Here is a 23,645-nt window from a genome sequence, read left to right on the forward strand (position 1 = left end):
AGATAATAGGGAACCACTGGAGTTTGCTGAAGAGATGATGGCACCATCAGACCTGTTCTTTATGAAGAACAATTTGATAGCTGAGTAGAGGATGAACTAGAGTGGGGAGAGATATGTGTGAGTTTGTGTGTGCTTGTGCATGTGTGTAATTCTATATAAGTTGTGCATATAGTAAACTACTGAGAAACTGCTTGATGAGGACTTCTTAACCTGAGGTCCAGAGACAAGAGAAAAAATTTCAAGGAGTCCCTGAACTTGTATGGGAAAATAATGCCATCTTGAGTTTCATAAAATTTCCCTGAAATTTACTATTTCCTTCAATTATGATTTTAAAAAATACTCTTCTGAGAAAAGACCAAGTTGTCAAAGGAATCTATGTCACAAAATGAGAGAACCCTTACTCCAGATTAAGAATAATTTATTATTATAGGATAGGGATCCTATTATTTTAGGACTGCTATGTGTGTATATGATGCCTCTTCTTGAAAAAATTTAAATAATGGAAGGGACAAACTCTTGGTACATCCTCATCCTTAAAGATCAAATATAAATTTCTCTGTTTGGCTTTTATAAACCTTTTTAACTTGGTCCTCTCCTCTCCTCCCCTCCCCTCCCCTCCCCTCTCCTCTCCTCCCCTCTCCTCCCCTCTCCTCCCCTCCTCTCTCCTCTCCTCTCCTCTTCTCTTCTTTTCTTTCTTTTTTTTTTTAAATTCTTACCATCTGTCTTAGAATCAATGCTGCATATTGTTTCCAAAGCAGAAGGTAAAGGCTAGATAATGGGGGTTAAATGACTTGCCTAAGGTCACAGAGGTAAGGAGTATCTGAGGCCATATTTGAACCCAGGACCTCCTTTCTCTAGGCCTGTTTCTCAATCATTTAGCTGTTCCCTTCTCCTACCTTTTTATTCTTAGACTCTACTCCTTTTCTCATTTATTTAGATCCAGCGACATTGGCCTATTTGCTGTTCCTTGCATAAGACTCTCCATCTCTTCATGCACATTTTCTCTGACTGCCCTCCATGCCTGGAATTCCAAGCCATCAAAGCTCAAAGGTACACTAAAACATTTGGAATACCTTATATATGCTCATTATAGCCCTAATTTTGATAGCATTTTGTTGCTGACAAAACACTTTTCTCTCATTAACTCTGAGAGTTATTATCCCATTTTGCAGATGAAGACACTCTGACTCAGAAAGGTGACCAGACTTGCACATCATCTTAGAGTAATATTAGATCCAGTATTCAAATCTAGGTCTCTTGAATCCAAATGACGCATGCTACACCTGTAGGAGACCTCTGGCCTTCTCATCCGTCCGGGTCTTCCTCTAAGTTTTCTTGAGATCAGATACAGTTTTCTTTTTCTGTTTGTATCCCCAGAGATTGCCACATAGTAAATGCTTTTTCATTCATTCCTTCATCCTTTTTTTTTTTCATTTCTACTACACCACCCTAAATGTGTCTACAAATCTCCATGAAAATTCAAAAAAGGAGAATAGGTAGAAAGAAATGTCTCCTGTATGAATTTGCCATCTGAGTCAATTTGGCAAGTGCTTTGGAAGCTTAGTTACTCAACATTTTAAAGATAAACATATTTGAAAGACTTAAGAACTCCGAGCAATCCAAAGATTTCAGGGGACCAGCTATGAAGGAAATGACTCAACCTCCTCATGAAAACGTGATAGACTTCAGGCTATAGACTGAGATATATTTTGTGGCTGATGTGGGATTTTGTTTTGCTTGATATGCTTATTACAAGATTTTCTTTCTTTTTTTTTTTCAGGGGAAGGTAGAGGGAGGGAAAATTTTTCTTGTTAAGAAAAATTAAAATTTAAAAGAAAAGAAGAGATGCTTAGTCGTTGTGTCTTTAGCCCAGACCTTGGGAGAAAGCATTTCTTTCCCACAGAATTAGGGAGGGTTTGGCTCCAATGTGTGTTTGAATTGGAACACAGGATTCCATGTGGCTTCTTACAGAATCTCCATCCAATCTGTCCTCAAGGGAAACTTTCCTTAAATAAGAATGGTTAGGCAATGGTGATATCATACAGGCCCAAGTCAATGAGCACCATTCAATGAAGGGATATCATTTGGAAAAGTGAGAAGGAAATCTATAAACCAAAATGTAGAACAGCATGTGACCCATTCTTAATGACAAGATGAGGAAACAGGCTGATGTCCACATAAGTAATACATGGAAATAGGGGCCATGACTCAGTGGAAAGAGAACCAGGTCTGGAAATGGGAGGTCCTGGGTTCAAATCTGATTTCAGACACTTCCTAGCTATGTGATCGTGGGCAAGTCACTTAACCCCCATTGCCTAGCCCTTCCCACTCTTCTGTCTTAGAACCATTTCACAGTATTGATTCTAAGATGGAAGGAAAGAGTTTAAAAAAAAAAGAAAACCTCAAATGGGGACATGGAAAGAGGGACCCAAGTGAATGACCACAGTCGTTGGAGCAGCAGAAGCTGAAGATAGATTAGGCACACATTGGAGGGGCAGCATTAGGACTTTTCAGGGAGGGCTTCAGAAAGCTAGACCATGCCCAGGGACATTTGTAGGAGGACACTCTAGAAGGGGAAAACAGAACTTCCAGGAGTTATCCATTAGCCCCCTGGGCCTCTAAGCGGGAGCCTACTTTCTCCCAGACTCTGTAGAGACTCGCGGGAGAATGTATCTCAGATACTTGGAGCAAAATTGTCTTTTTGCCAACTGTACTTATCATACTGCCTTTGTCAATACTCATTTCTAAAAGCGAATTGTCTGACTGGCTAACTGATACTCATAACCAAAGGAGGGAACACAGAGCTAAAGGCATGTCAGCTCTTACAGCCAAATAGACCATCACCCCAACCTCTCAGGGTCCCCCTATTCCTTGAGGGGGCATGTAATCAGCTGCCCTCTTGGACCCCAATCCGCCAACATAAAACCTGTGCCACATGGTCATTTTATTCCATGTGATCAAAAAGAAAACCCATCGGTCACTAAATGTTTGGTGTAATTAAGGCACGATCAGGAGCCCTTAGGGGAGCCTTGGCTTTCTTTGAGGGATGGAAGATGGAGCTGAGTCTGGCTAAGAGATATCAGGGAAGGAAGAGCAGAAAAAGACTCCACTGGAGAGGCCCAATGAAAGCAAAATGAAATCCCTCCTCAAATGTCATCAACAGTAAAGTCTTGATACAGGAAGAATGAACACAAACATACCTCTAGACATCCGAGAGGCAGAAGAGAGTCTAGCCTCGGAGGGGAATGGCTGTACTCCCTGTGAGGCCCCTGCCCATTAAACCTCTATAAGGGAGGCAGGACCAAGCAACCAAGCAGGGATTGCACCTTTGAGTAGGAGCTCTGGAATCCATACTTGCTCCTGCCTGTCCCCTTCCTTGTCCACGTTACCAATGGGTGCACCTCTTAAACCCCTAGTCAATGGTATATGAAAAATATTTTCCAACTGAGCATTCTGTTCTCTGCACTTTGATTTAAAAATGGGCATCCCAGCTAGCTGTTCCTAACCGGGAGAGGCTTAGTATTACCTGTTAAAGCTTCGGAAGTCTGGCAGCTCTGCCTTTTCTTCTGGCTTAAAGAGTTTGGGGTAGAAAGCCTCCAATAGCTCTGGCTCATTGCTAATCGCTTGCTCCCAAGGAGATTGGTAGTACTTAGGTACAGCTGTGGTGTTGAATCTCTCGGGAGGAATTTCCTTCAGTGGTCCAGAATATCCTTTGAAAAAACATAATGAGAATAAGTAAAAACAAAATAGCTGAGGGTTGCTAAGAGACAACTGACATTTTGTCATGTTTTTCAAAGTGCTAGAATAAATACACATCCTGTTGAGGGTTCCCTATGAAAACTGTAAACCAAAGTGTTATAATTTTAAAACATGTTAGACTCCTGGAATTTTTCTTTTAAAAAAGAAAGATTAATTTTCTTAACATATAACCTTGAAAAATTATAATTCCAAGTCAGAAAATTCCTCACCCATTGCTTGTAATAACACTCTTCTACTATGTGGAAAAAGAAATTCTATTAATTTCAATTTAATTTTGATGAGGCACCAAAAACTGAAGAATTTTTTAACTTAGGTGATTTCTGATTCTTTAGATTGATGAAACTCTCTAAAGATTGGACTCCCTTATTACCACTTACCCAGAGAGGCAACATAGTATACTGGCTAGAGGCTAGTTATGGAATCAGGACCAGCTAGGTTTGCTGGGCGACCATGGACAAGAGCTCCCAGTATCCAAGGCAATTCTAAGACAATAGCTGAAGAAGAAATCTGCATCAATTCTATACTAGGAGTATGACTGCAGTAATCACAAAATTCATCCCCTCTTCCCAGCTATCATTTACCATTTATCTCATTCCTATGAAAAAGGTCTAGCTTCTTGCTCCTTCCTCATAATATCTCTTGAGAGATTTGACCTTGGCCGATAGTCTTTCCGACCCCTCCCAGCTCCAACATTCTATGGCTAAAGAATGTGTCTTTGGAAATGGAATGACATTCTGGGATTGATTGTTCCTGGGGACAATTCCCCTGTAGCTCTGAGGGGGGTTGGGGGCTGTCATAATCTTTGAGTCAGGAAGGGAACCTGAGTCACGCTTGGGAGTTTAAAAAGAGACCCATAGTCTGATAAAGAACAGATGGAGAGGAAGAAGCAGTAGTAACAACAGCTGTGGGGAGCCTTCCTGGCCCTACTTCAGCCTTAAGAAATCAAGATGGAAAGAACTCAAGGGACAACATGCAAAAGAAGAAACTGAAAAGGCAGCCTGAAAGAGAAAGGAGAGACTGAGGTGGGCCCCTGGGCCCCTGCAGACATCTCAGAACAGTGCACTTGAACCAGAGTTGAATTCAAGTTTTCAAAAACCGAGAAGTTCCCAAAGGTCCATTCCTGAGTGTCCCCTTCCCTGTCTAGTAGCCGGTCCTGGACTATATATACTCCTCTTGCTTCCCCCCTCCCAATCCCCCCCCCCCATATCCTGATTTTGCCAAATGTATAGAAGTTGGAGTTTTGGTTTGTTTTTTTCCTAACTGGGGGCTGTGAGCTATTGTGATTAGATTAATAACTTTGTGTCTGATACACACGCCATGAGATAGAAAATGAATGATATTACCCCAGGCTAAAAGCAAGCTAGTTGTTATAATGGAGCATGGTCAATTAAATATCCAGGCCCCTCATCCCTCTGAGAAGAGGAAGAGGGGAAGGTAGAGATATTTTGGACACCTCTGAGGAGGAAGGGAGGAAGGAGCAGAAAATGCTTTCAAATACTTTCCACAGCCCTACCCAGCAATATTCCAGTAATGTGATCCAAAGAGGCCTGACTAATCCTTCTTTCACACAATAGCCTTTCCTTTTCCATAACTGTCATTTCAATTGTATTGATCATTGGCTCAGAAACTTGAAGATGCTCCCGATGGCCTCTAACTTCGTTTGGACTCTTTGGCACATGCCCACACCAAGTAGAATTGTTCCTTTTTAGAGTCTGTGGCTGGCATTCATGGATCAATTGTAAAAGAAGTTCAAATATGTTCACTAGAGGGACAGTACAGTGGGAAGGTAATGCTGCTGGACTCGAAACCCAAAGACCTGAGTTCAAGATTCTGGTTCTCTTGCTTTCAATGTATGAGTTCTCAGACAAATCCCTTTATTTTGTTGGCCCTTGGTTTAATACCTGGTTTAATGGTGTAAAGCCTGGCACATAGCAAGAATGTAACCAATACTTGTTCCTTTCCATCCTTGTCTACCTGTAAAATGAGCGATTGGATTAGACGGCCCTAAATCTATGATCCCATAACCTCATTCTAGGTCTTTTGGCTTATTTCTAGATTAGCACTTAACCCAAGCCCCAAAAGAAAATGGAAGGGAGAAAGGAAAGGGATTAACCTTTATTAGGTATTTGCTACATACCACTGTAAAACTATTATCTCTTTTGAATCTCTTTTGAATCTGAGATACTATTATTGTTCCCATTTTATAGTTGAGGAAAACTAAGACCAACAGCAATAAAGTAATTCAACCAAAGTCACACAGCTGGGAAGAGTCTGAGGATGGATTTGAATATGGGTCTTCCTGACTCCAGGCCCAGAACTCACCTAGCTTCCTTGGAGTGTCAGAGGATTGGGGTTCAAATCCTGTTTCAGATGGTCATTCCCTGTGTGCAAGTCACTTAATTTCCATGGATCTGAAGTTCCTTAGTAAAATGAGGATGTCAACTGGTTTCTTTCAATTCTAGATTCTATGATCTCATGATCTCATGATCTGAATTGTCCTCCCCCACCCCTGACTTTCGAACTCCAGTATTTGTTGATCCCTTGACAAGATCATTTCTCTCTTTCTCTAATTGTTAGACTTGAAACTTTTCTGCCATCCCAGTAAGAGGGATGGATGTCCTGGAGCCGGCTCCAACTGGCTTGGACAGATTATTAAATTTCCGGTGTAAGCATTTATATCTCAGAAACTGAGGTTCTATTTATTTGAGTTATTGTCTAGAGCAGTCCTTTGGGCCAGATGCAGCCCCCTGAAATCTTCTATCCAGTGAGACATTATTCCTAATCTGACAAATACAATGATTAGGATACAGTACAAAGAAACTCTGAAAGAGTTGCCTTAGAAACAGACTGACAGATGAACATTTCCTTTCCTTTGGCCCCTCTTTAAAAAGTTTGTCCATCACTGGGCTAGAGTAAAAGTGATGGAGAAAAGTTGTTAATGTAGATTAAACATATATTTATTTTTCCCTTTCCCCAGAGCTGATTGTTTGTAAATATTTATTTACTAGCACATGCCTATGTACAACTAGTAAGTGGGGTGTTTGGCCTCTCACCTTCCTCAGGGTTGCCTACCACCTACCACCAAATCTGCCTACTTTATGTAAATACCTGGAATTACCATCATTTTTAAGGACTTCTGTTCCAATTTTGTAAAATTACTTACTATTCTTTATACATGATTTGTTCATTAGAGCAATAACAGCTCAAGTATTCATCATAATTTGAGTATGCACCATGCTTTCCTGCCTACACACCTTTGCTCATGTGATTCCCTCTACCTGGAATGCCTTCCTTATGGATCTTTCTACCGATCAAAATCCTATTCTTCATAAGGGCCACAATGACCTTCATATTCTTTTTTCTAGTTTTCTTTCTTAAAAAAACAACAACAACCTCTGACTTTTCTGTCCTAGGAACAATTCTAAGACAGAAAGGTAAGGGCTAGACAATTGAGCTTAAGTAGCTTGCCCAGGGTTCCACAGCTAGAAAGTGTCTGAGGATGGATTTGAACTCAGGGCCTCCTGACTCCAAGCTGGTACTCTGTGCACCGTGCCACCTAGCTAACCAATCCATTTTTATTACAGTGGTCTCGAGCCCCCAACCCAATGTTGAATTCCTTGTCTGTACTTTACTCATATCCTCTACCCAGGGTACCAAGTTGGGAAACTGACGTATATACTTTTGGTGTGACTACAAATCATTCTCAAGTCTAGACTAGATATCTAAAACAAAATCTGGAAAGGACAAAATATACAGACACATGTCCTGTTTAGTGGTCCATGAACTTCTTGGAGGTTCCTTATTTTGGCCAAAGGGATTCATGCTAAAAAAGCTTTAGTAACACTTTAAGCAATGAATAATCGTAATGTGTCATCTGAGTAGTATATTAAATTGCCCCCAGGGTTCACAGCATTTTTGTTATTGCCAGAGAAATAGTTTCACGAAACAATGACAACAAAAACATTGGAAATAATTTATCTAGCCCTGTGTTGGCAAACTTATAGTACATGTGCTGGAGGGAGGCTACTCCTTTCCCCCTTAACCACCGCAGAGGACATTTCTCCCATGACCCACCCCTCTGCCCAGCAGCCAATGGGAGCCCTTCCTCCTTCCCCTATCTAGGGTAAGGGGGAGGCTCACATGCGGCACAAGGGTGCAGTTTGGGTCCTTGGTCTCTCAAAGGTTCACCATCATTGATATAGCCTGTTAAAGAAATAATGGGTATAGGGAGATATAGATGTATAATGAGAGTGATGATGTGTATGATCTCCTCAGCTGCAGTTGGTGGGAGGAACGCCTACTCCTATCACCCTGACTGCTGCTGTAAGTTATCCCCTTCTCTCTAACAAGTTTGGCTGATAACCTGTTAGAAATTCCTTTAACAGATGCCCAAGTAAGGACCCTTGAGAGATTAGATAAATGGGTAACCTTTCCAGGCCCAATCTGGGGTTGGATAGAATGGTAATGGGCTATTGATCAGCCTTGGATAATCTTCAGGATCTGACTGTGTTTGACTCCCTTCCCAAGGGCTGTGATAGAAAGACCACTCAGGAAGGTACTTGTTATTGAACACTCTTTTATGTATAAATAGGGAAAGGATAACAAGGTCAAGGATTGCGGATTGGAAACCCTATTGTTTTATTATCTATTAGACTAATTAATAACCAGGACTTGAGGCTATTAATCTTGTGAAGGCTTGAGATTTCACCTCTCTCTCTATCCCTGGCTGACCTGGCCACAGCCAAGCCAGAGAATAGGGAAGGTGCAAATGTATTGATGGCCTTTATTCTCTCAGTTCTCTCACTAATAGTGTTGTTGATTCACCAGCTCTCACAGTCTAGCCAGGAAATAGATTCAGGCTTATTCCTACCCTCTCTTCAACCTCCTGGCCACCTTTCAACCACCCTTCAGTCAGCCACCCACTGCCCAGATTGAACCACAGAGGTTTGCAGAGATCTGTGATATCCAGTTCTCAGTCTGAGTCCAGAGACCTCTTCCAAAGTAGCTGTCAGGGGGTATATATAGGGTGGAGCCAACCAACATCTGCCCCTGGCTCATGGCACCTGGGAACATTCTGAGTCTCTCAACTGCCATCCCTGTCAGTCAAGGTGGCATCCATCTCTTCCCAGATTATTGAATATAACAAGCCCAATACCTTCACTTCACAGATGAGGAAACCAAAGTCCTGGGAAGCCATGTTCCTAAAGTACATACACCTGTTTCATGGTCTAGTTTTCCTGATCCTATCCCACATAGGTAGCCATGTGGTGCAGAGGGAGTGCAAGGCCTGGAGTCAAGGACACTCATCTTTCCAAGTTCACATCTGGCCTCCAACATGTATTAGCTACATGACCCTTAGCAAATAAGTTAACCCTCTTTGCCTTGGTTTCCTCATCTATAAAATATTACACAGCTAGTAAGAACTCAGGTCTTCCATACTCCTGGTCTGGCATTCTATCCACTATGCCACCTAGCTACTGTGCTCAGGGTTACACAGCTAGAAAGTATGTGGTGTGGATTTGAACCTAGTTCTCCTTGTTTAATCTAGCAATTTTCCCACTAAACCACATCACTTTAATTTGTCCTGTGCCCAAATACAGAAAATAAAGTCATAAATGCATCAGAAAAGGCATGACAAAGAAATTGGGTATAAAATCTGAATTCAGTGTATTTGAGAAGGAAAATTACAGACAGTCAAGAATAGACACTGCTAAAAATAAAAAAGAATAGATACTTCTGCTTGGTTCCACTCCAACATGATCCAGTTTTGGGCGACATAATTTGGGACTTGGGAAAAGTTCCTTACTTTAAATTCTTCCTTTCTGTCCTCCCTCTGTCCTTCCTTCCTCCCTTCACTCCTTTCTCCTTTTATCTTTCATCTTAAAAGTTATCTTTTTAATGCAAGCTGCCCTGTTCTGACATCATTTTGGCTTGTTCCATTTTGATGGCTCGGACCCCCTGTTTTAGAATGATGGGCAGCATTGTAGAGTGGCTAGAGCTTTGTACTTGGAGTTAGTAAGTCTCAGGGCCAATTCCTTCTCTGACTTAGCTTCTGTGTGAATGAACACAAGCAAATCATTTGCTTTAAGTGGTCTCTTCTTTAGGTGGTAACAAATGATGGGAACTCCTGGAAGGCCAGGGACATTTTTGTTTTGACTCTGTTTCCCTAGCTCCCTCCTTGTTGTCCTGCCCAGGGTAGGCACTTGATAAATATCTTCTGAATTCAACTGGGATTTCAATGTGGTGAAAGCTTTCATGGGTCAGATGTCACTAATGTTTCCAGGTAATTTGCATGAACAGAGCATGGGTTTACTTTTTGTTTAATTTCCTACACAAGCATAGATTGCCATAGGACAGTATATTTATATTTTAGAGCTCACGTGTATGCATCCTCCACAGGATGTAAGAGAGTGGTCAAGAATATGTGAAATAGGGGCAGCTGGGTAGCTCAGTGGATTGAGAGCCAGACCTAGAGACGGGAGGTCCTAGGTTCAAATCTGGCCTCAGCCACTTCCCAGCTGTGTGACTCTGGGCAAGTCACTTGACCCCATTGCCTACCCTTACCACTCTTCCACCTATAAGTCAATACCCAGAAGTTAAGGGTTTAAAAAAAAAAAAGAATATGTGAAACAATTTAGATGACTGAGTGTTATAAGTGTTGAGTTTGGAGTCAGGAAGACCTGAGTTCAAATTTAGCCTCAGACACTTATTTGTTGTGTGCATGCTGCAGCCTCAGTTTCCTCATTTGTAAAATGATTATTCTGAAGACTAATGAAGGAATCTTTAAAAAGCATATGCTAGGGGGCAGCTGGGTAGCTCAGTGGATTGAGAGCCAGGCCTAGAGACAGGAGGTCCTAGGTTCAAATCTGGCCTCAGACACTTCCCAGCTGTGTGACCCTGGGCAAGTCATTTGACTCCCATTGCCTACCCTTACCACTCTTCTGCCTTGGAACCAATACCCAGTATTGACTCCAAGATGGAAGGTAAGGGTTTTTTTTAAATAAATAAAATAAAAAGTATATGATACCAACATCTATAGAGAATTGGCTGGAAGAGTAAATAGCCCATAGGTGGATCTTGGCTTACATTTTAAAACTCTAGTAAAATGGGATGATTTGATGGGAAATGCCACACTATTTAGTGAGCACAATGCAAGCACCCAACAACTTTCTTGCAGGTGACAGCTCTTTACCTGGTGCAATGTTTTCTGGGTTGGGTGGACTCCGGGGATCCGGTGTGTTAGGAGGGGTCAGTGGGCCATGCTGAGAGCCACCTTCCATGCTGATACCATCCAAATTTCCATTCTGCATGGCAAGCCTGTACTGCAACGGAGCAAAAGGAAAGTGTTGAGCACATCATTAGTAATGCACAAAACTCCAAATCTTTTCATAATGCTAGTTTGGGTCTTCTGAATTCCAGAGGATGTTGATGAATTTCCACAGCAACCATAACTGGCATTTATAAAGCACTTCACGTTTTGCAAAGCTCTTTACCAATATGAGCACATTCGATCCTCACAACCACCGTTGGAGGTGGGTGCTATGATTATCTCCATTTTACAGATGAGGAAATGGAGGCAGACAGAGGTTAAGTGACTTGCCCAGGGTCTCATAGTGATTAGTGTCTGCAGTTAAATTTGAATTCAGGTCTTCCTTACTCCAGGCCCAGTGCTATAGCCACTGCTTCACCTGGCTGCCTACTGTGGTCAATGAGTGCATTTATTACCCATCCATGAGTTTTCTCTCACTCTTACTTCATAACTGGTCCCTAGCGTTTTGGGGTCAACATTTTTATTCCTTTTTTGGGGAGGGAAGTTATCATTGGTGATATGTTTTGGCTTATTCATGCCCACCACTGTATCTCTCCTTAATATCCAAGGGGGCACCCACTCATATTTTATGAATATATTTTGGCAATTATTATATTTCCTAATGTATTAACCACTTGTAAACCTTAAAGCACATTCCCCTTAAATCAGTGGTTCCCAAACTTTTCTGGCCTCCCGCCCCCTTTCCAGAAAAAATATTGCTTAGCCCCCTGGGAATTAATTTTTAAAAAATTTTAATAGCAATGAATAGGAAAGATAAATGCACCTGTGGCCATCACCACTTCCCTGGATCGCTGCAGCACCCACCAGAGGGCGGTGGCGCCCACTTTGGGAATCACTGCCTTAAATGAAAGATGGAAAAAACATTTTGTGCACTGGAGATCAAGATACAGAAGAGGGATGGCCCCTGCTCTTGATGAGATCGTACTCCATGAAGGGGAGAAAAGGATGTTGGAAAGTGGTAGTGGCTTGAGAAGGGCATTCTGGTCTGGGAAATCAGAGAGATGGTGAGTGGGGCCATGGGGCAGTTGACTGGCACACCCTTTCGCAAGCAATGGTCACATTGATTTAATTACTATTCTCAGAACAAGATGTGGAATGTGGGGGGGCAGTATATGCATGGGGACAGGAGAACTATGAAGATGGTGGGAGGGAACAATGGTCTGGGTTCTAGGCTGACCAGATAGAGTGGACTCTTACCAATGAGTAAGCACAGCCCCAGGCCAGGAGCTGCAAAGCTGATCAGCTCAGTTCTTCCAGGGCTTGGTCTCTGGAGGTTTGGTTTGAAGGGGGTGCAGCAGCAGCAGCCCTGTGCCTGGCATGAAGATGGGAATGGGGAGGGTATGTGGGGCAGGTAAAGCATGACCAGAAGGTTGAGTCTGGTCAGCTAGATCTTGAACTCTAGCATCCCACAGACCCTAATAAATGGTTTAATTCACTTTTCAGGAAAGGCAATCTAAGCCCATCTTCATTGCATGTAAGGCCAACTATTGAGTGACTGACCGATGTGGAGGGAATTCATTGTCACCACGTAAAGCTGAAACTAGTGTCACCTGAAGCTTCAATCAAGCTGCCAACCTTTGTCCTTTAAAATAGTCACACCAACCTACTCAAGGGTGGGCCATTTCCTGGGGATTAATGACAGACTAGAGAATCTACTCTTTCCAGTTAGTCATTAGTTGACAGGAAACACCAAGTATCCCAGTGGTTATTGTTTAAATACAGTCATGCCTTATGGTGGCCAAGCGATGCCTTATTTTAGTTATGATATACAACCTAAATTATAGCCTTCTTTCCATTCTTAAGTGACTCTCTAGGAGGAAGGTAAGAAAGGCAAACAAAAACAAGGACCTTTTTTATTTCAGCTGAATTGAATCTAAACAAAGCATCTTTACTTGTAGATTACAAATGTGTGTGCACACGTATACATGTGTACAATGAAGGAATTGGGGGGATCCACCTGACCTTCTAGACTGGGGGTGCGGAAAGGGTGGCATCCCATGAGCACCTGTGGCTAAGGGTTCATGCTTTGGCCCCTTCATAATGGAAAGGACTGGCCGGCGGTGGTGGTGTTGGAGGACTGACCATGGAGCTAGGAAGAATGGCCGTCTCGACAACCTTCTAGAAGGTTGATTTTGCTCCGATTGTCACTTTCTGTCTTTCTATCTCTTCCTACATGAGCCTTCTCTGTGGTTTCTTTAATAATCTAAGGGCTGAGTCTCTTATCAGCACGGGGGGCTTCCTCCGATCATGCCCATTTCAACTTCTCCTTGACTTAGTAGGTGGGCTTGGAGAGTTGGGGTCTAAGAGTGTACCATCTTGTGGCCAACATAGGGATGAGCCTTTTTTGACCTTAGTGATCCTACCAGCTAGGTAGGATCTGCTGATCTGCTGAAGCTTGAACTTTATTGGCATTGCCTGGGAGAGCCCAGCGTCTCCTCTGTGCTTAAGTGACTCACAAGGAGTGAGCTTTGGTAGAGGATTGGGGTTTATTATCATTGGGAAATTCCACCAATTCCATTTTTATAGATTTTATATAGAGAGATAAAGTACATTTTATATAGAGAGAAATATAGCATATATGAAGAAAGAAACTTTTTTGGGGAAGGGGGATGGTGGTAGAATATATATTCATATATCCTAGTATATTTATCTTGGGATTGGAATTAGATGACTTCTAAGATCCTCTCTAATTCTATAATTATTCATGATTCTGGGTCACTGTTTCTACCTTCTCTTCATCTATCTTTCCTTGATCCTTCCTCCATCATGTGGTTGCTAAAACTGCTCAATCTATGATGTCAATTGTAATATATTTCACACCATGGAGAATAATTTATTTAAAAAAATTGGATTAGCCTTCAAATACCTTCCTACCCCCGCCCCCCACCCCCAGGACAGCAATTAAAATGTAGGCTAGTTCTAATTCTCTCATTAACTCACCTATGAATTTGTGAAATTTATTTAATATATCTGAGCCTCAATTTCTTGATCTCTAAAATCAAGATAATACTTCTGGTCATCTGAAGGAATTATTATAAAATTGAATGGAATCATGCTCTTAAAATTCTTTTGAATTTCCACAAATTAGAGGCTAATTATCTCTTCGCTCCCAAAATAATATCTGTTAATAAAATATGCTTATATTTTCTGAGGAGTTAGAGAAAAAAGTGATTATATTGAGAGTTTATTTTTAAATCTAGGAAACCGACCTCAAAATTCAAGACTAGAAAATCAACATTAATGGCCTACCTAAATCTTCCAGCTCTTGGCCATGCAAGGATAGTTCACTGCCATAGATTTTTCATTTATCTAAGTTAATGTGAAACCTCAAGGGAAATAACTACCTTCTCAAATGAAATTAAATCAAATTATGATTCTTATTCCTATAGCATCTCAGAGGTAGCGCGGGGCTTCTGAATTTTCAAATCCAATCTATACTTAACTAAAAATTCCTTTTAAGACCAACATTAATCACCTTTTGATTGAAGAAGTCTAATGAGAGGGAACCTCATGAGATAGCTCATTCTACTTTGCGATAACATAATTGTTAGGAAATGTTTCCTCTTATTCTGGGCCAAAATCAGTACTTGTGAAATTTCCACTGATTGCTTTTCATTTTGCCCTCTAGGGAAATGTGGACCAAGCATAATCTCTCTTCTATGTCTCATACTTCAATAGCAATCCTGTTTCCCCCAGAGTCTTCTCTTCCTAAGATTAACTATTTCTAAGCTTCTTCAACAAATTCTTATATGGCAATTTCTCAAGGCATCTTACCACTTTGGTTGTTTTCCTCCAGGGCTCTTCTTAAAATGTGGCACTATAAATAAATCCCATGCTGCAGAGTTGTGGTCAGACCAGGGAGACTATCACCTTTCCAAATATGTTGTATTTAATTAGATGAATTTCATGTATTTGCTGTTATTGGCTGTGATTTTCTGTTTGCTAAGCTCTCCATACCTTTTCCTAATCTGATTTCTAGTCATTTCTCTCATGTTTTTGAAAATGATTTCTTGGACCCACATGTAAGACTTTGTATTGAATCTTACTAAATTTTATTGTCTCAGACTCAGCCTAGAATTCTACCCTTTCAAGTTCTTTTCATTTTTTGATCTTGTAATTCAACATATTATGCTTTCTCCACTCCCCAGCTCTAGTCTTGCGATACTCTTTCACATTCATCACAATTTTTGTAGATCAGTATGGAAGTAACTGAGCAATTCTTATGACTTTGGTGACCTGGCTTCATCATGGACATTGAGCGCTTTCTTAGTATCGTCCTATTTATCTTGGATTTCACCTCTGTAATTGAGTTTTCTTCTGTTTTGACCCCTCCCTACCAACTCAAGGCTTGAGATTGAAGGTAGGGAGAATGGGGACAACTGGGCCCCAGAGCAGAAATTCTGGAGATGGATAGATCAGAGACCACAGGCCTATCGATCTGAACCTAGAAGGGAGCTAGAAAGGAAGTCACTTAGTCCAAACCAAGTCCTTTGACTTCCATCCAAGTACTCTCCCTCCTTTTCCCCAACCCCCAAATATACCACCTGTCTAGTACTAGGTGCCAGGAATTCTAGGAATCAGGCAGCTGGGTTCTGTCTCAGGTTTTGCTATTTTTGTATAACTTAAACCTACAAAACAATCAGTACTGGTTCTTGCTAGTGAGGTCTTTTCTATGTAAGAGAGATGGAAAAAGAGTCCCTTAATCTTGGGTTATATACATTCAAAACTGAGATAAATACCTTTCTAATACAAGAAGAACCTATTGACATTCAGTTTCTAGGCAAGATATTATTACCAGCACTCCGATACTCTGATTCTTTTGTAGGAAGCTCTTTCAATTTGTCACCATTCTGCCTTTTTTATTTAAATTTTTAATCATTTGAACCCTAGTTCCAAGGGATGACTGAAGAAGGATAAAATGAATATAAGCTGGGACTTTCAGCTTGCAGAAATGTATAAGGAAGAGCAGAGGGTGGGAGTTTTAGAAAGGGAGATCTGATCTGGATTTTAAGGCATATCTTCTGGCTATTAGAACAGTGGAAAGAGCACTGGATTTAGGGTTATGGTTAGGTGTCAGAAGAGCTAGGCTCAAATTTTGCCCGCAATGCTTGCTATCTGAAGGAACATGGGTGAAGTCATGAGACTCTCTGGGCTTCTATTTCCTCATTTGAAAAATCTGGGAGTTGGACTTAATAACCTCCAAAGTTCCCTCCAGCTCTGAGACTAGGATCTTCTGCTATTCCATCACTTGAACTTTACTTGGGAAGTGATAGAGAGCCACAGCAGATTTTTAAAGAAAAAAATGGTATAGCCAGATATATGATTCTATGAGAAATGGAATGGACTGTCATAAGAGGTAATGGGATGTCCATCAGCAGAAGTCTTGAAGCTAGGACTACATAACAAGACATTAAAAACATAGAATCACTGACCCACAGAATGGGATGGGGTCTCAGAGGCTTACTAGCTTAGACAACTCTTGGCCTCAGTTTTCACAAATGTCAAATAAGGGAGTTGGACTAGTGACTGTAAGGTCTCTTCTAGCAACATATCTCTGGCTCTATAACATAATAATAGGTAGTGGATAGAGTTTTGGGGTTGGAACTGGACTATCATCAACCTTTTCTTCCCCTTTGCCCCCAGTCATCTTTTCTTCTTCTTTTTTTTAAACCCTTTCATTCTGTCTTAGAATCAACACTCACTTTTGGTTTCAAGGCAGAAGAGTAGTAAGGACTAGGCAATGGGAGTTAAGTGACTTGCCCAGGGTCATACAGCTAGGAAGTTTCTGAGGTCATATTTGAACCCAGGATGATGTGCCATCTCCAGGCCTGGTTCCCAATGCACTGAACTCCTTAGTTGCTCCAGAGTCTTCTCTTTTTAAAAATGAAACATGGTTAGATGCTTCTACAAGATGTGGTGGGGGAGAATTCCTGTTTAGGTCTGGGTTGGATTTAGATGATGAGCTCTGAGAATTCTTTCCAGCTCTGGGACTCTGGGATTCCATGTAGGAAATGATTTTGACCATTATTTGGGACCGAGGCACTCCTCCGAATGTAATAGCAGAAGTTCCTTAGAAAACTCTTATCATACTGATTCGGTTTTTCTTCCAAACTACAATTACAAATTCTGTCTATGGATTAGCAGTATAAAAGGAAGAGATTAATAACTGGCGCCATTCCCTGGTCTCAGAGATCTTTATACATATTCAACTGTTCCAGGAACTTCCTCTCATCCCCTCCCTTTCTTTTATTCTAAGACAGACCTGTTGGGTGACTTCCTTTCTGTGGGTGCTAAAAGAGGCTGATTATCTAATCCAGGACAGTCAGCCCAGGTCGGTTGGTTTTAGGTGGCTTCTTTAGGAGCCACGGGCATATTTTGCTAAGAGCACACTAGACATAATTATAGGATCACACAACTTCACATTTATCCACACCGCCAGGCTCCCAGCCATCCTTCACAGTGTCAGGAGGTGACTTGGGCAGGCTGTCTGACTGGCTTCATAATTGTCTCTGGATTTGACCCATGGAAACTAAAGGAAGTTTAATGCAAAAAAAAAAAAAGTAACAACAAAACAATATCAATAGCTTGCATTTCTAGAGAGCTTTCAGTTTATTGAATTCAGTTCCTCACAGGAACCTTCCTGTGAAGTAGATGGGACAAGAATCCGTGTCTCAATATGGAATTCAGAAGACCCTAAAGACCTTTAATGTGATTAGTCAGGCAATATTGGCAGCAAGCTGTAAAATGGGGTTATAGGATCACAGATTTAGAGTTAGAAGGGCTCTTAGAGACCAGGGAGGCCAATTCCCCCATTTCCCCTGATAATAATAATAGTAGCTAATATTTCTATAGCGCTTACTATATGTTCGCTACTATGCTAAGCGCTTTCCGATTATTATCTCATTTCATTCTCACAACAACCTTGGGAAGTGGCGCTAGTCCCCATTTTACAGAGGATTCGGAAACTGAGTCCAATGTTTATCCCAGGGTTACACAGACAGTAAGTATCTGAGGTGCCATTTGAACCCACGCATTCTTGATTCGTGGAGCTTGGGATTTGGTAACTGCTTATACACGTGGGATGAGGGAGACTGAAGGGTCAGGGACAATGCTGAAGAGAGGAACCTGCGAGAAGAGAAGAATGGTGGAAACCTCAACAGAAACAGGGAAGTTCCATAGACAAAGGAAGGGTACGGGCAAAAGATAATGAGTTGAGTTTAGACATGGTCATTTGAGATGTCTCTGAGACATCTAATTTAATGAGTTCAACAATCAGTTTGTTGACATGAGACCTGAACCCAGAGAGAACTCTGAGAGGATGAATAGAGAGATAGATGGATAAAGAGAGATAGTGTGAGAGAGACAGAGACATACAGAGAGATACACACACAGACAGAGAGACGGAGACAGAGAGAGATACACACAGAGAGACACAAGAGACAGAGACAGAGACATACACACAGAGAGACAGAGGAAGAGACAGAGACAGAGAGTTGGATAGATGGCTGGGTGGATGGATGGATGGATAGAAAGAGAGATACAGAGATAGACACGGGGTGGGGGGTAGGAGTTATCTGCATAGAAATGGAAGCTGATGAAGTTAGCAAGAAAGTCTAGAGAGAAGATCGGCGTGAGCCCTGGGCAGAGCTTTGGCATCCCCCACAGCTAGGTAACACATGAAGAAACTGAGAGGGAGCCATCCGACAGGTAGGAAGGAGAACCAGGAGACAGCAGTGTCATGAAACCCCACACAGTAGAAGGAAGACAAGAAAGGGTGATCAGCACTGATTAATGCAACAGAGATGGATAAGGATAAAGACTGAGAGAAGACCAATTATTTTGGCTAATTAAGACAGTATTAAGGATTTTGGAGAGAATAGTTTTATGTGAGTGACACGAAGGAGAACTTCTTAATTAGCCAGATTTTCCACTTTCAGTAACATGGTCTTTCAAATATATCATCCATCAGGTTAGACATGAGTAAATGAAATCTGTATCGAGGGCATCCTAGAAATATCTGTGAGGTCCTTAAAAAGTACTTTGCACATAATCTTTGGGGTGGGCAGGGTTTATGGCTTTGGCTGTCCTGAAACAAATCATTCCCCCACAACCCCAGTAGTCCAATACTCTAACCTTCTTGTCAGGATGCAGACGGAATGAAATCAGAAGGAACTAATTACTAACTATTTATTAAGTGCCTATTATGTGACAGGCTCTGGCCTAGGAACCCGGGATGCCGAGACAGAAGTGGTACAATCCTTGCCCTCGTGTAGCTTACGCTTTTTTGGTGAATGAATGCGTAGACATGAATAAATCTAGAATAAATGAGTGGGGACCCTAGTAGCTGAGAGATCAGCAAAATTCCTGTGGAGGAGGTGGTCCTTGGGCTGAGCTTGGAAGGAATCTAGGCATTCTGAAAGGCAGAGGTGAGGGCAGAGGGCATTCCAGACATGGAGGACTACCAGGACCGGAGCACAAAGGTAGGAGATGGCATATCAGGTGGGAGGAACCCAAGAAAGCTAGTTTGACTGGACCATGGAGTATGAGAAAAGGAGTCTTGTAGGTTAGTAAGCCTGTAAAGGGTTGCCTGGGGCCAGGTTGTAAGGGCTTTAAATGATAAGCAGAGGATTTTGGGTTTAAACCCTGGTGTTGACTGAACATTTTTTGATGATTTGCTTGACCCGGGCATTTCAGCAAAAGTAGATCCTAAACTCACTATCTCAGTTCCCCACCTAGATTCAACTGCTTAACAGCTAGCCTTTTTCCCTAAAAATACAGCAACAGGGAGCCAGAAAGACTTTTAGAGCAGTGACATGACATGACTTATTTAGGAATATCCCTTGGCAGGTAGGTTTTGGGGCAAGAAGGTCAGTTAGGAGCTAAGAGGTTGCAATAGTCTGAGCAAGAAGCATGTGAGAAACAGAACTAGAACGTCATCCATGTGAGGAGAGAGAAGAGGATGGATGTATGGGAGATGTAAAGTAGATAGAATCGACCCAACTTGGCAACTCCATGGCTAATTTTACATTTTTGTTTTTGTGGTGGAATTGTTTTTCAGTCATGTTTCTCATGTAGATTGAAAGCTAGACCTAGAAACAGGAGATCCTGGGTTCAAATCTGGTCTCAGACACTTCCCAGTTGTGTGACCCTGAGTAAGTCACTTAACCCCCATTGACTAACCTTTACCGCTTTTCTGCCTTGGAATCAATACACAGTATTGATTCCAAGATGGAAGGTGAGGATTAAAAAAAAATGTTGTTATGGAGAGTGCCAATTGGTTTCCCTAGTGTAAGCCATTCCTGACTCTAATCTATCCTCCCCAGAGCTGCCAGATCAATGGTGCAGGTACAGTTTAAATCACATCATCACCCCTTCCCTTCAATTAACTCCAGAGTTCCTTCATTGCCTCTAGAACGAAATATAAAGTCCTTGACATTTAAGTCTCTTCACAGCCTAGTTCTTCTTACTTTCCCATCTTTTTTAGTTCTTACTCTCATCCTTTAATTCTATAATCCATCTATACCCAATAGCTCAGAGGTCCACACCATTTTCCCAGGGAGACTACAGTCCAGGCATGGAGTACGTTCTCCCCCCTCTGCCTTTCATAATCTCTTTAAGATCAGCTAGAGCACCACTTTCTCCTTTGTTCCAAAACATGAAATAGATGTTCTCTCATTTGTTGTTCTAGATTGAAGATACCATGTAAGACAGATGGCAGACCAGCTAGCTCTCCATTCCTGCAACAGGATGAATTGCATTGGCTTTCTGGAGTTCACTGGGAGCGTTTCTGATGAGGTCAGAAATAGAACATGGCATCCTGACTCCAGGAGCCATGCCATGTCTAGGAGAACACACTGTCCCCATTAAGATGAAAAGATACTGAGAACACACATCAGAAACCCTTTGATCATCCACCCTAGGGATTCAGGGTTACCAGAAGCATCTCTACAGAGTCATATGACATAACGAATGGGTCTTAGAGAACTGGGGAACTCAAGACAATTATGGAAGTCTTAGATTTCTCTGTGCTATTGGGCAAACGGTGTCAGATTCCATTTTGCTCTCTCTTTTGAGAAAGGATGAAGCTGATGGAGATGGTATTTGTAAACTCTAATGCACAGTTGGGTTACTTCTATAAGTTCTCCACATTGATCTTCATGGAGGAAAACAACATTCATTATCAACAAAGAGCTAGGCTTCTGAACTGGAAGAGAGTCTAAAGTTGGGCTAGCCATTCCTTCCATTACATAGGTGAGAAACTGAGACCCAGAGAGGGATTTCATTTGCTCACAATCTAGCCAGTAGCAAATTTGTGACTCAAACTCAGGTCCACTTATTCCAAAAGTCAGTATTCTTTCTATGATGCAAGACTGCCCTTCCTTGAGACATTAGCTGGATCATTCTACTGGGAAATAGAAGGATGAATGAACTGGTGTTTAGGTGGATGGAGAGATGGAAACAAGAAGGAGAGAGAGAGAGAGAGAGAGAGAGAGAGGGGGGCATAAAGTTATTATTGTTGTTGTTCTTAAATTACTTGGATGGACCTGAAGTTAAACTATCCAATCCAGTTAGACAAGAAATCTGGAAATTCACCTTATGTGTGATAGAATTTCTTCATTGGGAAGGAGGACGTTTTGTTACTATTTTGGAGAAGGCAGCATGACAGCAACCAGAGGACAGAACTTGGGGTCAGGAAGACCTGGGGTCAAGTCCTGGGCACATGTGTGGTCCTGGGCCAGGACTTCACCACAACTCTCCAATATTCCAGCTTCACAAAGAAAGGGTCAGTCTACATCAGGATGTTCCTATCCCTGGGAAATCACAGATTTGGATAAAAACAGATGTGGAGAGGAAGTCAGTGGATCCCATTCCCCTTTGAAAATTCTTTAAGAAGGGCTTCAGACATGATCAAGGTGAATTTCAGAAGGAAAGGGTACAGAGAAGGAGCAGACATTTAAAGATACTCTGAATTATTCAGGTTCCTAAACTTGGAGTCATCTTTGACTCATTAATTTCCTTCATTCTCTAAACCAGTCTAGACACCCACTTCTGTTTATTTTTTCTTTTGAAATATCTCTTGTTTCCATCCCTCCCTCTTCCATTCTTTGGTCCAAACTCTGAAACAGATTCTTCTGGCACTCTTGTGACTCCAAATATCCCCATCTACAAATAGGGGGCAGCTAGGCAGTACAGTGGCTAGGTTATTAGACTGGGAGGCAGGAAGAGTTGAATTTCAATATTGTTTTAGACACTTACTAGCTGTGTGGCCTTGGTTAAATCACCGAATCTTTGTCTGCCTCAGTTTCCTTACTTGGAAAATGAGGCTATAATAACACCTATCTCCTAGGGTTTACATGAGGATTGAAAGCGAAAGCCTATATGAAGTGCTTGCTTTGGCTTCAGAGCTGGGTAGAAATGTTAGTTATCATTGTAATGCATTGTGGGTGTCATTCTCAAATGAGTCTCCCTTAAACAATGCTCCCTCCAGGGCCTCCTTTACCCAAGAATTTCTGTTACCTGACTATGTATGCCCAAGACATCCAGTCCATACCCAGCTTTCAGGCCTGCCCTCATTTGACACAGCCTAGCGGTATTTCCCAATCTTCCCGGCATGTGTCCTTCATCTGTGGAAGGTTAGACTCTTCCTAGTCCTATGAACAACCCTCTCTTGTTGTGCTATCATTCATGCAAGGAAGATCCCTTCCCCAGGGACACCACCGTCTCCAGCCATCTGACCACTATCCACCCTTACAGGCTCAGCTCAAGTTCCATCTTCACCCTGAGCCCTCTCTGACTCTCCTGCCCCTCTTCCTGACTCTGATGGCTTCTGGAACATGACTCTCTACCAGATAACTGAGTACCCATTGCTTTGTTCACTCATTGTTCCACAGTGATCAGTTTTATCCCTTCCTAAGGTCTCCCTGACCAAAAACATTTATCCCTTGGTGACCAACCCCAGGGTCAAAGATTTAGAGCTGAAGGGACCTTAGAGGTCATTGAGCGCAGTCCCCTCATTTTACAGATGAGGAAACTGAGGACCAGAGTGATCACCCAAGGTCAAACAGATATAAAATAGCAGAGTTGGGATTTATAAGACCAGAGGTTTTAGAGTTAGAAGGGACTCTTAGAGACTTTGGACTTCAATTTTTTCACTTAACGGATGAGGTTAAGGGACAGAAAAATTAAGGGACTCACTCTGGGCACACAGTCAGTAAATGTCCAAGGTAGGATCTGAACCTTGGTCTCCCGACTATAATTCTAGTTCCTTTTCTAGAAGCAGTTAGGTGACAGTAGATAGAACAGTGGACCTAGAGGAAGAAAGTCCTGAAATCCAATCTGACTTCAGACACATGCTAGCTGGGTTTCCCTAGGTAAGTCTTTCTGCCTCTCTTAATCTTTCTCTTCCACAGTTTCTTCAATTATAAAATGGGGATAATAATAGCTCCTAACTCCCAGGGTTGTTGTGAAGATCAAATGAGACTATTTGTGAAGCATTTAGCACACAGAAGGCACTTAATAAATTCTAGTTTTCTCCCTTCTTCTTTTCCTCTTCCCT

At 41.8% G+C, this 23,645-nt stretch overlaps 1 protein-coding gene across 3 annotated transcripts in view; it reads right to left on the minus strand.

Annotated features, from left to right (window-relative positions):
- MYOZ2 (myozenin 2) overlaps positions 1-23,645 on the minus strand; it is a 50,868-nt gene that overhangs the window by 7,778 nt on the left and 19,445 nt on the right. For all 3 annotated transcript variants that reach the window (XM_044681000.1, XM_044680999.1, XM_044680998.1), the window contains 2 exons: positions 10,952-11,081; positions 3,527-3,710 (listed from right to left, as the gene is read on the minus strand). In XM_044681000.1, the coding sequence (XP_044536935.1) occupies positions 3,527-3,710; positions 10,952-11,081 (314 nt within the window). The remainder of the gene's footprint in view (positions 1-3,526; positions 3,711-10,951; positions 11,082-23,645) is intronic.

The sequence above is a fragment of the Gracilinanus agilis genome, chromosome 6, assembly GCF_016433145.1.
Source record: "Gracilinanus agilis isolate LMUSP501 chromosome 6, AgileGrace, whole genome shotgun sequence".
In the NCBI taxonomy this organism is placed as follows: Eukaryota; Metazoa; Chordata; class Mammalia; order Didelphimorphia; family Didelphidae; genus Gracilinanus; species Gracilinanus agilis.